General features: G+C 40.1%; 2 protein-coding genes across 2 annotated transcripts; one reads left to right on the top strand and one right to left on the bottom strand.

Moving 5' to 3' along the window:
- The first annotated feature begins 312 nt into the window (after positions 1–312).
- Positions 313–5,351, top strand: LOC308085645 (uncharacterized protein). The gene is made up of 6 exons (XM_080428882.1): positions 313–364; positions 953–1,068; positions 1,203–1,217; positions 1,306–1,443; positions 1,928–2,067; positions 4,135–5,351. Exons 2-6 carry the CDS (start codon positions 1,005–1,007, stop codon positions 4,357–4,359), a joined length of 582 nt encoding a protein of 193 aa, XP_080285008.1. The 5' UTR covers positions 313–364; positions 953–1,004; the 3' UTR covers positions 4,360–5,351.
- Positions 5,352–5,480: 129 nt separating this feature from the next.
- LOC308085646 (succinate dehydrogenase [ubiquinone] cytochrome b small subunit B, mitochondrial-like) lies at positions 5,481–16,764 on the bottom strand. Its single transcript, XM_080428883.1, has 4 exons — positions 16,630–16,764; positions 13,967–14,077; positions 10,745–10,895; positions 5,481–7,388 (listed from the first exon to the last, which is right to left on the bottom strand). The coding sequence occupies exons 1-4, from the start codon at positions 16,676–16,678 to the stop codon at positions 7,223–7,225; spliced, it is 477 nt and encodes a 158-aa protein (XP_080285009.1). The 5' UTR covers positions 16,679–16,764; the 3' UTR covers positions 5,481–7,222.

Raw genomic sequence — 16,764 nt, 5'->3', positions numbered from 1 at the left:
ACTAGGTTGTTCCGGTTTCTGAGCACCCACTGCTTAAAAAAGGAAGCACACCTCCTTGTTTCTGAGAAATTTCTGAGAAATTTCTGAGACATTTCTGAGAAGTTTCTGAGAAATTTCTGAGAAATTTCTGAGAAATTTCTGACAAATATCTGAGACATTTCTCAGACATTTCTGATATTTAATTTGGTGCTAGAAGTCAGGCTTGTGGGTGGGCTCAAACAGGTCTCAAACCTTACGTTTGTGGGTACAGTAGTACAGGAAAAGTATCTGTTTAGTTGATTCAGTTCAACTGCTTGTGGTCAGTGGCAGCAGCTGAAAAGGAAATGCAGGAAATTGTTTCAACATAGAAAAGCAACTGTTGGAGGTAAGGATATCTCTTCTTTAACCAATTGTAAGTGTAGTTATAACAGTCATAGTAATGCATCAGGGGACTTGAATAACATGGTGTTAACAAGGGTGTGTGTGTGTGTGTGTGTGTGTGTGTGTGTGTGTGTGTGTGTGTGTGTGTGTGTGTGTGTGTGTGTGTGTGTGTGTGTGTGTGTGTGCGTGTGCGTGTGCGAGTGCGTGGGTGCGAATCACACACAGAATCAAATGAAAAATGTTTGTTTGCAACAACACTAACACTGCTTGCTGCACAGTAGGAGTATATGCAATGATCATTGAAAGGTATGGCATGTACCTTTGAATACCCTCCACTACACCACCAGTGGTATGCACTGGTTCAACAGAAAATTTACTGCTAGCAGCCCAGCAGACACTATAGGCGGTGTGCCTTACTGAGGTCTCTGTTGAGTCAATTAGGGTCATTCTGTAAAAGGAGGAAACTAATACAATTATTACATTTGTAAAAATATGAATTAGATAATGCATGTTGGTTATAGGTGGGAAAGTGGAGCGAAAGAGAGAGATGTTGGTATATTTGTCCGTAAAATCTGTTTATTTAAAAATACAGTCAGGAGACCTGATCTGGTTCACCTCAGCAACAGCAACGTCAACTTGCAGCAATGGCCTGCGAAATCACAGATGTGGTGCTTGCCGATATAAGCCAAGATACATTCTATTTTCAAGGTAAATGTGTGCTTAGTTGTTGTACCATTACCCCTTGACAGATTGTTAATTAAAACATTTTGCCTGGTTATGATCTTTGAGAAAATAATGGAATTAATTTGCTTTATAACTCCCCTGGATCATCCTCTAACAAGTGGCCGATGATGAAGGTAATGATGTATTTTAATACAATGATGTGATTTATGAAATTATGAGATGTGTGAAGTTGCAGTAACTTGTTCTCCTCTACATCTTCAGGGATTGAGACAGACAGTTGTTCCTGGAAATGCAAAGGTGAGAGGTGGATCAAGAACAAGGACAACCAATTACTGCTTGTTCAGAATGGAAACGAGTTAGTCTGTGACACATTATCCACACAAGATCGATCTGCATCTGGTAAGATTCCAGTACATGGACAGTGCTATTCTACTGTATAATTAATTTGACCTAATATTAATTCTGCTGTGGGTAGACATTGACTGCACTGATACTTAGATTGAGTGTCAGTATCTCTCTCTCACACACACACACACACACACACACACACACACACACACACACACACACACACACACAGTGCACAAGAAACAAGACATTTAATACAATATTTATGTTGTTTTCTTTTCATTACTTGATGTAAAAACACCCCTGACCCATTTTTGACACACAATTACAGCAGTCAAGCAACTCATGTCATTAATGCTGCTAAAAAATATAAGCTACCATTAAGTGGCAGCTCAATCTTTTTTGCCAACATTTCTTCTCATTTTTTTGTGTTTGATTCTATTTGTTTGCAATACTGTAAATCACTGAGATACACATCTATCATAGGCGCTGAAGGAATATTTAATTTGTCGTTTCCCTGTCATTTCTTCTTCAGACTGTAGATTCAGAATCGAAGAACACTGCAAAAAAACAACACAGGTTGGAGGAAAGGCAGTTAGGCTGTACGTCATCAAAGAGAAAAAATACCTATTTGTGTGCTGTAATGACCAAGGTGAAGTTCACGTGGACCCCCAGGTGAGTGTTCATGGTCATATGCAGCTCTGCTCAACGACCCTATATCTAAAGCCTGTTGCACGTGTCTAAACCCAATCTCACATCTTTCTTTCTTTTTTTTGGAAGATTATTCAGTTTGACTTAATTAGTACAATGTGGGCGGCCACAGCTGGGCAGCCATAGCTGAATGCGTAGAGAAGCCAATTCCTGGCCCAGGCAACGAGTCGTAGGTGGTGACAAAACACTCGACCCCTAACTGCTTCCCCCCTGCGCTCAGCAGTGGTGGTAGAACTCAACCCCGGTAGTTGGGTAAAAGTACGGATACAAATGGTCAAATTTACTCCACTACAAGTAAAAGTAGCTCAGTCAAATTGTCACTCGAGTAAAAGTACAAAAGTAATTGCTTTTAAATATACTTACAGTAAGTATTCAACAGTACATTGTTTTAAAAATACTTAAGTACAAGTAAAAGTAGAAGTTTTTTATTTATTTCATATATATCAATGCATTACTGTAATGTTTTCACAATTAATTTATAGAACCTTGTAAGCGATGTAGTTGGTCTTCGGTAAACACAGTAAGCATTTGATTTGCCTGGATGACATATTTCCGCTTTTATGTAGATCAGGGGTCTTAAAAGTTTTTCGGGCCAATAAGAACCCCAGAGATGCTAATATGTTCCATGCTGTCATACAGAAACGTGAATGGCGTGTGCATTGTGGCCTTGCATAGAACTTTAAAATTCTGTTCAGCTCTCAACCCAGACAACGTCATTGAAATTGTCAGCCATCTCTGTGCAGTTTTGGAGAAGTAAAAATTCCTGACTAGACAACATAACTTCAACATGCGTGAGAACACTGTTCCATGTGAAATCCATCGAACCTCAGAATGGTGAAGTAGGCTAAAGCAATGTGTTCTTCACAGCTTCTTCACAGCTTTCATGACATCTGACAATTCAGCACTAATTAGCAGCAGAAAATAGCAAATGAAGTTGTCAGCACTCGCTATGCAACACCTTTAAAAACACACAGCAGAAGAAGGAAATGTAAACATTTCTCAGACACATGTGGGTGTGAAGTGTGGTTTACATACTGTAGGACATTATGCAAGTAACACTCAAAAGTGTGAACTTGCTACAGTAGGTTCTGTTGACAGGCTTATTTTTAACAGGTTAAACTGTCAAAATTATTGGGGCTTATCTAAGAATCATTATCATTCATATTTGTAATTGTGTCCGCCAGGCCGAAGGCGTGGCCAAGACAATGTTTTGCCCCCTGTCCGTCCGTGTGTCTGTGTCCGTGTGTCCGTGTGTGTGTGTGTGTGTGTGTGCGTGCGTGCGTGCGTGCGTCCATCCGTCCGTCCGTCCGTCCGTCCGTCCGTCTGTGAACAGCTAATCTCCGGCACTGTTGGCCCGGGCCAACAGTGGATCCACTTCCTGGATGCAAGAGTAGAACCTCTCCCCCAAATTTTTCAGATCAGTCTATAGTTATAGCGCAATTTTTGGGATATTTGCTCCTACAGATTTTGTCCAAACATAACGCAAATCAGTACACAGTATCTGTATATTTATGTGATCAAGACGGATCCGTCTGATTTGTCATATTCCATCCTGATTGGTTAAGATTGTCTTCCAAAGTTTGCAGGAGTGGTCTGTTTTGAATAAAATGCCTCAAATCATGAACCCAGTGTCCGATTGCCAAAATTTTGCACACATTTTCCTACTAGACCAAGGAAGAAATGTCACCCTACATTTTTTAAATCAGCCTCATCGTGGCGCTATAACAGGCCAATTTGTGTTTTTACCTATAACTGGACCGATCCGTGTGAAACTTTGCACGCACACTCCCTAGAGGCCAAGGAAAAATCTCTGTCCTACATTTTTCTCATCTGATTTATTGGCACCACCAGGAGGCTAACTTTTGCACAAAAAAAAGTTTTAACAAAAAGCCTCAAATCAGTGTCCGATTGCTGTGAAAGGCAGAGGAAGAAATGGCACCCTTTTCACATCGGCCTGTTATAGCGCCACCAGGAGGCCACAATAACCTACCTGACATGTTTTATCTTCCTCCTTTTCCTATGATTTTGTAGGACAGTCTTCCAGACAGCATTGGGGACAAAGATAAGGTGTTGTTCTTCTTGAATGTTGTCACAGGCATTCCCCATACCTACAGGATTGTGCCATCTCTTCGTCCCACCAACTTTCTGGGATTTGTTGCTGATACTAAAGACCCTTCTCGGATCAAACTGACCGTGGTGTCGTCACCAAAAGAAGCAGATGAACATTGCCACATTTCTCTAGAGTATACTAAATAAGAAAGAAAAAAAATCTGAATCAGAAACTCCTCCATCCTCTTCGGTCTGACTCTTGTGCCAAATCATTTCTGACCACTTGTTAAATTGTAGGATATTTTTCATTTACATCAAGCGAACCACTGTAGGACTCTGGCCATGTTGTTATCTTTATCTTTATCAACATGTAATTAAAGGTGAGCAATTTATAAATAAACAAATGTAGTTTTGAGTACATGAAGAATCTCATGTAATTATGCAGCATTATGTTGCTGCCTGGACCCCAATAACACATGTTGAAGGATTTGTATACATTTGTAAAGATGTATGTGTGGTGGTGCCCAACACCCTGCATTTCATTATTAGGCCTACTAGATTGTCAGGTCGCACATGGATTCACACCAGGGACTGTGTGAACACTAGTGTACCGTAGCTTACCCAGCGTAAGCGACAGATCAACAGCCGTACCCGGGACCACTTGGGAAAGGTGTCCAGACTACACTTCATGTGTACTTGGGTACAGTACCAATCAGGTGTGAAACCCAAGCGTACCAAAACACAGAGGCTCATAGCTATTTGAGCACTCTCTCCCTCCCAAGTGTACTTGGGTACAGAAAAACATTACTAATGTGAAAGCTGACCGGTAGGGGAAGAGCAATCACAGTTCAAAGCAATTGGACTAAATGTGAAAACAGCCCCGATCAGAGCAATGGTCACCGTGCTATGGCCATTTGAAGTGTTACCACCTTCCCCATGTGGCCTCCCGGGTACAGATGTTGATGGCAAGTGGACCTGCGTCCGGATCCGAGTACCTGGTGTGAATCCACCAAGGGTAAGCAAGCTTGTGAGGGGGCACACTCAGTAAAAAATGACAGCCCCCAAAATGAGAGCTTGATCACTGGGATACTCAGCAGGACTTACGTTATCACCCCTTTTGTTTCAACATCATATGATTTATCCAGGGAATGTGTGGTTAATCACAGTGAAGACTTCCCATTTAGAGGTTGTGCCGTCCTGAATGACAACCCAACCATTTCTTTAATTATTACTTTTTTACTTTAATTTATTTAATTTATCTTTATTCCTGTTTACTGCCATCTTTATGCAATAAAGTAATGCTTTGATAAGCCACAATGAACACATGATCCAATAAGTCTCACTTTATTCTGGTTGAGGCATGAAATGCACTTTCCTTGATGGTTCCTTGTGCGTAATAATCTGTAAAAACAGATGTGTTGTAAAAGAAAAAGAATAACATACCACAGACCAGCATGCTAACATTAAAGTAAATCTTTCCTGAACAAGCAGTGTGTGGACAGAGACCAAACCACAGATTAGTCCGGGCCAACACTCCACTCTGCAGTACAAAAATAAAGCTTTGCCATTTTAATAAGTGCATGCATGCAGTGATACATGGACACCGACACCTTTTATTAGGCTGCCAATGACAATGTGCAAATCCCTAAACCAGTTTTAACCAACCGTCTGGTATTGCCGTTTTTCTAATCCCAACAAGAAAGGTCAAATCCATTCACCTGGTGTTCCAGGTAATTAATTCGACAGCTACGATTAAGACACCAGGTAAAAGCAATTAGCCCTCCAGTGGCATAGAAAATCAGCAATACTAGGGCTCACTGAGAACCTGGTTTGAGGATCATGCATTCACCTAGTGCATGAAGCGATTTGCATTAACTAGACCGGACTATAAGGAGAGAGTATTTGACAAACTATATCAGGTTTAACACTTAAGTTGACACGAGTTTCAATTGTGCCAAAATGCATTTTGCCGTTCATGGAGGAAGCACACAATTGAAGATTGCAAGATGAAGCTAAAGAGAGGCCAATCCCTTACATTGAGCTGGATGAGGCCACCAAGATACCATTAGCAGATGGCTTGAATTTACAACGTATTTCAGATGTGGCCTACACTCCTTACCATTTACAGACACACCCACCTGAGCAGCAGGGCAGAGCCCCACCAGGGCACTGATGGAAACATACAAGATAAAAAATCGGAATAAAGGCTCCGTGCACATGGAAAGAGCGTTTGCACAGTTCACCATTACATTACTGTTTTAGTACACTTTGCACTCTGTAGTTGTGGGGTGTTTTAGACTGCAACATGTGCGCGTGTCTATCAGGCTACAGTGACAGTCGGGCTGAGTTTGACCTGGTCAATCAAAGCCCCACGGTTTAGCATGTTTTCAAATGGGAAACACTGTTCAGCTCACTGCCATTTCAACATATTATTTAAAAATTACACCAGTGTTTATCAACAAGTGGATCAGCACTCAAAATGGGTCACATGAGTTTCTGGCAGGGTCATGGACATGGTACAAATGAGGGATATTGTGTCATTTCTTGGTTACCAATTTAATGGCCGCCATCAAATCTGGGTCCTGATATGAAAGCAGTTGAAAAGCACTTCCTAGAATTTATTGGCCATCTTTCTTCAGAAATAGAAATGTTGCCGAATATGGTACATTATAAAGCTGCTTTCCAGGACGTTTGATACCTCTACTGCACCAAAATCAGGTAGTGGGATTAGGGAAAAAATAAATTAAATATAATACATATATAGCCCATGAACCCATGAACAAGCAGAAACTAGTTTGTGTTTAAAGGATAACGCATTTTAAATGCAATCCACATCGTGGACTGACGGGACCCAAGCCTCGGCTGCCTATCCCCCACCATCTCTCCTTAAGAATAAAAAGAAGCCTGAATCGATCCAACATTAATTACAATTAAACACCTAGGCTGTGAATCACTGAAATATTTTGTCAAAAGTAATATATTTATAAGAATTTACATAACATCCCTTGAACGAAGTTGACTAGGATGGGAAACGTCCCCCTCCCAGTGCCCAGTCCTCTAGTGTGGCTACTCATTTGTTCCATAGCATGGCGACCGATTTGCAAATGCCCACGTCGTTATAATTGAAGTAGCAGAGGCCGGCGAATGTGATGGAGGACACGATAAACAGACCGATGTTGGCCATCTTCTCCTTTGCTTCTCCGTGAACGTAATCCGTCAACACCTGGCCAATACCCCTGAGGAAGGAACACACAAAAGGTTTGTTTTTTTAAATCTGAAAGGAAAACGACACTAAATCAATCAATGGCTCATTTAAAGCTGCATTCTGCCATTAACACATTCCATGCCAGACGTTAATCTCATAATGTACTCACCAGTGCCAACGTGTTATTGTTTTTTTTTTGTTTTTTTCACGTCACCATAGACCTTGTTAAAATCCTTAAGATTGAGCTGTGCACTGTCTGTTTACATCGCCCAGATCTCACTGAATCTACCAGTGAAAACCACGTGTCAAACGGACCTCCATGGTTGTAGTTAGAGCAGATTACGTTAAACAGTGATATGCGAGGAGAAAAAACTACAGGAAGAGAATTGAGTTTCAGTGTGCGCTTTAGAATGGGGGCCGACGTGATCGGCAAAACCGGATCCCAAATAATTCTGTTTCCGGTCTTCAAACCGGAACCGGAAATGGATAAAAAAAATCCGAAAGTGCACCTGGGAAAAATCAACGCGAATCGGCGGTTCGCGTAGATCTACGCAATTGGCACGCTGCGGCTTTAGATAGGTTCGCGTAGATCTACGCGATTGGCATTCAATGTGTTAAGTGGCAAGCAAGTGACAAGGGGAATCATGACAACAAACAAGATTAGCAGCCAAACCGCTGGGATGAATAACAGGTGAGCTAAACCAAAAAAATATTGTATATTATTTGTCATTCCAGCATAAAAGTACCACATTTAGTATGCCTTTGTAGATTATCATGCTTTGACTTGCAATAATGACAAGTGACACTTGACTATTAATCTAGCTGGCTTTTGTTTAAGAGAGCATAGTTTTGACCCCTGAGGATATCCAAGTGGCCCAGAGGTCACCGTTTAAAAGGAATTATCACCACTCATGACTTGGAACTGAGTCCTAGTGCTGCCATGGTGCCCAGTCTGGGTCCTGAGTGATGGGGGAGTGCATTGCTATGACGCTAAGTCAAAGCCACTTTCTTCTGAGTCAGAAAACACAGTTGGCCACAAATGAAGGCTTAAGGGGTGCTGATGGCTATAACTAGACGGCTAGGTTTCCGCCATAAAGCGCCATCTAGGTCATAGACAGAACAATTTGGTGCACTGGAGTGGCAAGGCTTTTGGGAATTTCAACTGTAATAGTAACAGGATTACAAGGACATTCCTTTCAAGACCAACAAAGATCTAAATATGATTCACAGTTGGAACGTGGGTGGAGACCTGTCTGGGTTTCACCAAGAAAGAAAAAACATATATGCTTACAAGTAGGGGTGTCACGATACGCCTAATCCACGATTCGACTTTCGTTTTTAAGGTCACAATTCCATTTTCGATACGATATATATTTTTAAAACGTCCTTTTTTTCAGCTTTGAGGGCTATATGATTATTAATTTAGGTTATTGTCTTGATTTGTAAAGAAAAACCATGTTTCTCAATAAGTCCCTTTTATTTGAATAATATCAAATGAGAATGAGAATAACGGGTTAAAGGGTTTTATGCCCTTACAACAACTGTAATTTTCAGATTCTTCTTTAAAATGAGTTAACAACAACATTCTTGTGAAGCTCTATAACTAAATAAAATCTAAATACAAAGTTGAACATGTATGAAAAAAGGATCCAAAGACAACTGTTATTTGGCTACATGTTCTTAAACTTCCTAAAGTATGTTCACATTGTTTGAACAGGTAAGAGCTTTAACAAACAAGAAATGTGAATAATAAGCTAAGCCAGGGGTCTTCAACAGGGGTTCCGTCCTCAGAGTTACTACAGGGGGTCTGCCAAATCTTTGTGTGATGATTATTTTTTTTACCTTAACCCCATCCCTTTTCTGAGGTGAACTTTAGCCAAAAATAGCAGATCTACAAGCTCACACGGTATAGGTGTAGGGGGGAAAAAGAGAAGACCAAGTAAACAAAAAAAGTTTCATCTGAAACACAATTTTATACAATATAGATGGGGTCCCTGCCTCATCTCTCTCTCAACTAGGGGGTCCTTGGGCTGAAAACGTTGAAGACCCCTGAGCTAAGCCATACGCGTGTGGAGCATAATCGACAAACGGTAGCCGTTTTGTCAACAACGCGTCGGGTGCCCTCATAATTCACTGGGAAGCCAAAATATTGCCAGACTTTTGACTTAAAGGAAGCGGGAGGGTTTTCCAATTCTTCCGTTTGTGTATTATCATCATTACCATCGCTGGCTTCAGCAGTGGCCATGGTGAAATGTAAAGTACAGACGCAACGCTACAGCTGTCTCTCTCTCCGTCTCCTCTGTGCCGTGTGTGTGGGTTTGTCCTGTGGTCTTTTTTTTCCTCGCCCGTCGTAAGCACGCATGCGCGATGCACGGAAAAACAACAACAGCGGCTCGAGCATGGCTTCACCCGGACGTGCAGTCGGATGTGCGCAAGCGCGGGAGTATTTTTTTATTTATTAACCCTTGAATCGCGATACGGCTTTTGATTTCGATACACTGTATCGAACGTAATTTTCGGTACATTTTCGGTACGTATCGAGTATCGTGACACCCTTACTTAAGTCATTTAAGACCTAAGGCTTCCCTTTAGTGAAAAGGTCTTCTTCAAAGACAAGTTGGGTTTGAGTGAGTAGCTCACTTCCCTTTGGTCTTTTTCTTTCATAGTTATCGCGAAGACAAACAGTTGGGCCCGTATTTTAAGCATCTCAAAATCGTTTCTAGGAATTGTGCTGAAGGTTCGACTAGGAATAGCCTTGGCTATAGGCTAATAAATACATTGCAAAAAATATTAAGAATAAACAAATCTCAATGATATTCATCAAACTGCATTTTGCATAGTAGGCTATACTGTAAGTCAACATTGGTCAGCCAGTCCCAATTCTTCAAACCTCCGCAATACAAACCCATTTGAGCATAAAACACCCAGGCCATATGCCACAAGTGTCATGTAATGCAGTGCATCCATAGTCACTTTCTGATGTATCGCTTTCAACTAATAGCTGAGTGGGTAGAGAGGACGTCTGGGATTTGAAAGTTAACCACTTTGACCCCTGGCTTACCCAGTCTTGGCAAATTTGATAACAAGGACTGGTGGTAGGACAAATTTCACAGAAAACTTGAGCTGTCTATCCAAGTGACCCTAATGAGTGATTTTATACTTGGTTGTGCACAGTTATTGCACACCGAAAATTTCAGCTCTACAAGCTGACTGAATGTGTTGTGCTGACGCTTCAACACATTGTGAGCTTGTGAATCGTTTATTCTCAAGTGCATGACACACACGCAAGTAGCATTACTCAGGCTTAAGGGTAAGATTTGCATACACACACTGTAGCTGGCTGGGCTTTTACCAGAACAAAGGTCATGTTTGCCTGCCAGGTCTTACCAGTGTCCATGGAGAGTGAGGGCAGCACCCAAGGAGTAGTCAATCGCAGGAATAGGGTAAAAATAGGCGACAGGCCCCATAACCAGCAACATGATGCTCAACACTCTCTCTCCTGTCCAGTGCATGGATGCCGCTTTGGAGCCAGAGCTCGCTGTAGTAAAACATGAACAGTCACATTACATTGATAGAGAAATTAAAAAAAGAATGTTTGGTTGAAATCAAAAGATGAATTGCAATAGTATGGGCATGTTTTTTCCTGTTTGATAGGGGTAACTAATGAAATGTTTAAGAATCAATGCACTCTACCCTTATATACAATCTTATCTGGATGCCGATTTAAGATTTTCATTCTTCTTTCTAAATTAGTTCTCAATCCAGGATTGTTTTGCCCACATAAAGAAGGTTGCATGGACATTTTAGATACATAAGTATTGTATACCACAAATTTGGTGTTACAATTGATTCTGCCTTAACCCTGATGTCCTAATCAATCGGCTAAATGACTGCATTTAATCAAAAGAGGACGAACAATATACACAATTACAACAGGGGAAGTTACCACTGGGTACGATTGATAAAAAGAATGTCCAGATCAGATACCAGTATGTGACAATGTTTATTAATGACTTTTTAAAAGCTGAATAAAACCTTATTGTAACCAATCAATAAGGTTGAATAAACCAGCACATCTGCAGTGGTTGGAGGTAGTCTCCCTACTCTTCAATTGACAATTTTAGATCCTAGTGTTGGAGGACACCTACTGGCTGAGTAGGTACTGCAGTAGTACTGCCTGGAGCTCATAAGCGCAGTGTCTCCATGGCTAAGCAGATATTCCATCTTCAGACTCTACCTAAACCCCTAGCACTCATCTTTTCTTGAATCACTTCTTGTTGCCTTTTATTTTTAAATAGATGGGCTAGGTATACTATGCAGATGTACAGTATGTTGGTTTCTTGTTCACATGCTATTGTTATTTACATACATACGGTTTACTTTAATAACAATGTTATTTAGATAGCATGCCGTTTAGAAGTGGCTGGTAAACAAGTTACTTTGTAGCACATGTCTTTTCTTTGCATTCTATTTACTTGACTTGATTTACCATTTATTGTTCCAATCTTGCACTTTTTAAGTCGCTCTGGATAAGAGCATCTGCTAAATGCCTAAATTGTAATCTTCCTTCTTTACCAGAACCCACAAAATGTAATGGTGATTAAAGTTGTGGTGGGTGATTTTTCACACTAGACCCTTTTTTTAGGCCGTGTGTGGGCCTCTGAATGCCCTACTGAACGCAGGCTGACTGCCCACATACTAGTGGAGCTCACATGAACCTGCTGTCACATTACAGTCTCCAGTCTGCCACTGGGTGGTGACCTTGTATATCGGCTATTTTCGGTGTGCGACACACGCACAACTAAGTATAACTCAGGCTTAACCCTGCACTACTAACCATTTGCAAACCACTTGTCACAAAATCACTGGATTCATCCTGCATTTCCTCTCCACAAACCTACTGTAATGTGGCTTGATAAAGCTCAATGGCCAAAAAAGTTTTTTTTTTCTTTTCTTATTTTGTTACACAATGTGAAGACAGTTCCAGATAGCACTGAGACCTGTACACTACTTATAGTTCTCAAATAAGTATTATTGGACGAGTATGTATCCTGCGACAATGTATTCCCTAATTTTATCAATATTTTTTTAACACTCTATATGTAATTATTATGTTTTGTTTTATGTTATGTTAAAATGTGTCCTTGTGATGAACCCATACCACAAAATGACTGAATGAAATGAATGAATAGACATTCTGATGGGGACAAATGTTCTTCAATGAGATAAACATTTACATAGGAAATATGATACACTAAATGACTAACCATCGCTTTGTTTAATGAAGTCTAATTTCCAGTTCTTTGGAGTAAATTTGTAGGAATTGTTAAAGTTAAATTAGTATGAATTGTATTTTACTATATCGTTTTATTTTCATTTTGTAACAGTGATGCATAATTATTATTATTTATATTTTTATTTTTTGTCTACATATTGGTAAGGGACCAAAACGGATTCATTTAACTTCTTAAGCATCTCTTCTCATCGTTTGCACAGCAGTCTGGTCTAATATACAAATAAATGGTGATGGCAGGCCTGCTGCGACTCATCTCAACGGTCACTGTCTTGAGAATGTGATCTGATACCAGTAACTCAATTTTAAAAGTTCAGCAAATAAATGACTTGTGGAAAATAACATTGTGACAATGTGATATAATGATAACACAGAATACATCCTGCAGCCCTAGACTACACTAGGGTAGCACAGTGGATCAGTGGTTAATACCGTAGAACTGTCTCTGTGTGGTTCTAACTGGACTGGGGCCTTTCTTATTGTGTGGAATGTGCATGTTCTCCCTGTGTTCATGAGGGTTCTGCCAAGGCTTGTCCCTGGGCGCTCTCATTGGCCGTCCAGCCCACTGCTCCTAATGGTTAGAGGGGTCAAATGCTTTGAGTTTGAGTTTCCCCAACGGATCAACACCAAGGATTCCGTAAAGCTGGGCTGAATGGGCTCCGACTACTGGAGTTTTAAAATCTTAAAACGATTTTGAAATGTGGTTGCGTCCCACACTACAGATATTTTCTTATAGGATTATCTTGTAGAATGGTCTGGGATGGTGTGAGAGCCCTCATGTGTATGTTTTGTTGTTGTTATTGTTGAATGTTATGTGATTATTTTGTGTCATTGTTTGTGGACCCCCTGGAAAACGAGATGTTGCATCTCAAGGGGTTTATCCTCCGATAAAACATGTAGACACAACAATATTTTAAAATAGAGACAAGACACACTGAAGGATTCTATCCAGATATCTATGTTTATGTGATAGGGAGTAACATTATTTATGGCCACTGAATACATTGTTCTTTTTGGCAAGAGACACCCCTACATAATGGAGTAGAAAAGCATTATTTTTTGGAAATGATAAACACAGTAACAGCACAGTGCCTCTGTGATGTGGAAAGAAGTGCTGTGCTACAGTAATGAGGTTTAATGATCAAATAAATGGTTCATTGCACACACGCAGGTATCTGCAAACACGCACATTAGGTGTATTACATTATGGCTGATCAATTTAACATTTGGCCGGTGAAAGATAATCTTCACATATGCCTGCCAGAGAAATGCCTAGCGGAAAACCTGATCAATAATACAGTAATAACTTAACTTACCATAGAGAGCCTGTGACGCATGGATCCTTGCTGTGAGAAGATAGGGTCTCTCATGGTCTTGATGCGTCACTGCCAGCGGTCTTGTCAAAAGACTGTTTCTAAAAAACAAAGCTGGACAGCAGACAATACACCGCACATGAGTGTCTCATTGTAAAACTGAGTCGTTTCTGATAATCCATCACTGTTTGTTCAAAATCAGCCACAATTAGAAGATGACCTCTCATTTTGTCATAATTCAGAACCAAAATCTTATTTTGTGTGGTTAATGGGATTATTAGGAGTGACTTGGGTGAAACTGACTTTGAGAAAACTAGAAAGAACACTTAAAGAGGCACTGGTATATGCAATAATTCCCAACATTAATGCTCAATGCCACTTTTGTCTTCACAGACTTCCAACAAGTTCCAAGTCCAACAATTACAATATTAATGGAGTAGTAACTTTGGGTCTATTAACTTTAATGATTTTTCTCTCACTTAAAGTGTTAAAATTATACAGACATGTTCAGATTTGGAGTTTGTGTAAGCAGCATGCAAACTTTAACTGCATACAGAAAGTATTTGTATTTTTAGTCTCTGCTAACAGAGGGCGGGGTTACCACAGGACATGGAGTGACTAAGGCACAAAAAATGTTATTCTGCTTCCAACTGTAACCTTCCCAGGAAAGTCTAGCTGTAGCTGGTCAACTCGACTATATTATGCATTCATATTTGACAGAACAAAAGCATGTACATGAGAAAATTAACATAATGAAGGTCCACCATCCAATATAAAATACATTAGTCAAATCGTCCCAGTTGTTCAAAATACCTCGTCTTTGTCCACTAGGGAGGGTCAACTTACTTCTGTGTAAAATGTTATCTTAATTAGTGGCTAAAGTTCATGACTCGTGTGCTTGCTAGGGTCTCTAAATAGGAGGCTGCTTAAATGTATTATATGAAGTGTGGGGTGACTTCTCAATATCCACAAATCAAGCTCAAATCTCACATACAAGTAAGCCAAACATAACAAAAAACTATTTATATGGCGAAATTATTAGACTATTTTGAACCACCCTCCTTAACAGTCATGTATATGACTTATTTGACAAAAACACTCCATAAGGATTGTTAAAACTTGATTAAACTCTTAGCTTAGACCCTCAATCAGGCAAGGAAAAACTCCCAAGAAAAACCCTTGGTTGGAAAAGAAAAGGAAGAAACCTCATGAAGCATCACAAAAGAAGAGAGGTGTGCAGTAAGTACGGAGTATAATGAAAATGAAAACACTGTTAAATGTCCATTCTGGTAAAGTGACAAGACATTTAGCCAGATGTTATGCTATTAATAATATATAATAATGTAGTCGGTCACTAAGGTTGACTTGCCATAGTGGAATATGGTGCTAACATGACAGCCATATCATGTATCATCATTTTGGAGGTTAAATCACAACATTTGTTAAAAGGTTAAAGCTCTAACAGTCTGATAGTAATCATTGTGTTTGTTCAGGGGTCTTCCTGTGTCTCCAGTTCTTTAAAAAACATAACATATTCAGTTGGGTCACCAATTATATCCAACAATGTGAGAGAATCCCACAAAGATCATTCAGTAACAATTAGTGTCGGCTCATGTATTTGTTTCATCACTTCCAATTACACTAGTTTATCCTGTATCCTGTGTGAGTTCTCTCCAGGTAGGATGACATTGTTATCCCGACCTGAAAATGTATTTTATGTTTTCCAAATAACTTTCACTAGGGACACCTGGGCATCTCAATGTAAAATTGGCTATTTTGTCCAAAATGTTAAAACATTTAATATTAGAAATATGGTCTTAATAAGTCAAGTAAAGTAAATATACATGATTAGAACATGCTTAAACATTCGACAATTAAGGTTTAACATTTCTACAAAACCTGTATATCCAGTCATTTTGGGGTATAAACAAAAAAAAAAAGCCTGCCGTAAATGTAATTCCTGGGGACGCCACTGATGATGCATACTCTACATAACTTTTTCAAATATTTACTTTAACGTTTTGGACAAAATAGCCAATTTTACAACGAGGTGCCCAGATGTCCCTTTAGTGCCCACCTATCCTGTATCCTTACTGAACACCCATGTGTTACTGAACAAACAATGATCAGAATACAGAGCTTTTTACCACTTATTGGATGTAGATCTCTGTGTGGAGAACAACAAAACAAAAACGTAATAACTGCCAATATATAGCCTTTAGTAACTATGTGATGATGAGATAGAAAAGGGTGTATAGTATGTGTATCGGGGGTTTGTGTTGCTGACCATAATTAGTGCCAGGGGTTACAGGAGGACACGGACTGACGAAGTCACCAGCACTTCGATCTAGTAATCTCAGTAAATCACTCAAGCAACCACACGTCTGAGCGGGTCACACATGTATGAACGTTACCGTTATATACTTCATCATCCACGTCTATTCAACGGACAGACAACATGTTTACGGTCAACACAGTGTTATAATAGCGCCGCTGTGTACTTGAAAGTCGCCGCGTTGACGTTGCATCTGCGGGGGGGAACGCTGGTAAATAAATATACGTCGTATTTGACGTCAGGCCTGTCGGGTCACCGTCGTCCATAATAACCGCTCATCATGAACCGAACGAACAACATTATAACAACGAGCGACAGAAGAGACACTTACGTTTGATTCCTCTGTGACAGACAGAAGTTAACCTGACTATAGCCGCCATGATGAACCAACCAAGGTGACCACTATGAACCGGATGTGCTTCTTCTTCTTGGTACGCGGCGTGTATGGCCCGCTTGTTTATGCGTC

The sequence above is a fragment of the Gymnoscopelus braueri genome (assembly GCF_963280865.1).
Source record: "Gymnoscopelus braueri genome assembly, chromosome: 5".
Taxonomy (NCBI): Eukaryota; Metazoa; Chordata; class Actinopteri; order Myctophiformes; family Myctophidae; genus Gymnoscopelus; species Gymnoscopelus braueri.
This window is presented reverse-complemented; position numbering and strand designations above follow the sequence as displayed.

Coding starts and splice junctions, on each gene's coding strand:
- LOC308085645 (XM_080428882.1), top strand. CDS start 1,005: ATGGCCTGCGAAATCACAGATGTGGTGCTTGCCGATATAAGCCAAGAT. Junction 1,444..1,927: donor ACAAGATCGATCTGCATCTG/GTAAGATTCCAG, acceptor TTTCTTCTTCAG/ACTGTAGATTCAGAATCGAA. Junction 2,068..4,134: donor AAGTTCACGTGGACCCCCAG/GTGAGTGTTCAT, acceptor ATGATTTTGTAG/GACAGTCTTCCAGACAGCAT.
- LOC308085646 (XM_080428883.1), bottom strand. CDS start 16,678: ATGGCGGCTATAGTCAGGTTAACTTCTGTCTGTCACAGAGGAATCAAA. Junction 10,896..13,966: donor TGCGTCACAGGCTCTCTATG/GTAAGTTAAGTT, acceptor GTTTTACTACAG/CGAGCTCTGGCTCCAAAGCG. Junction 7,389..10,744: donor CTCACTCTCCATGGACACTG/GTAAGACCTGGC, acceptor TTCCTTCCTCAG/GGGTATTGGCCAGGTGTTGA.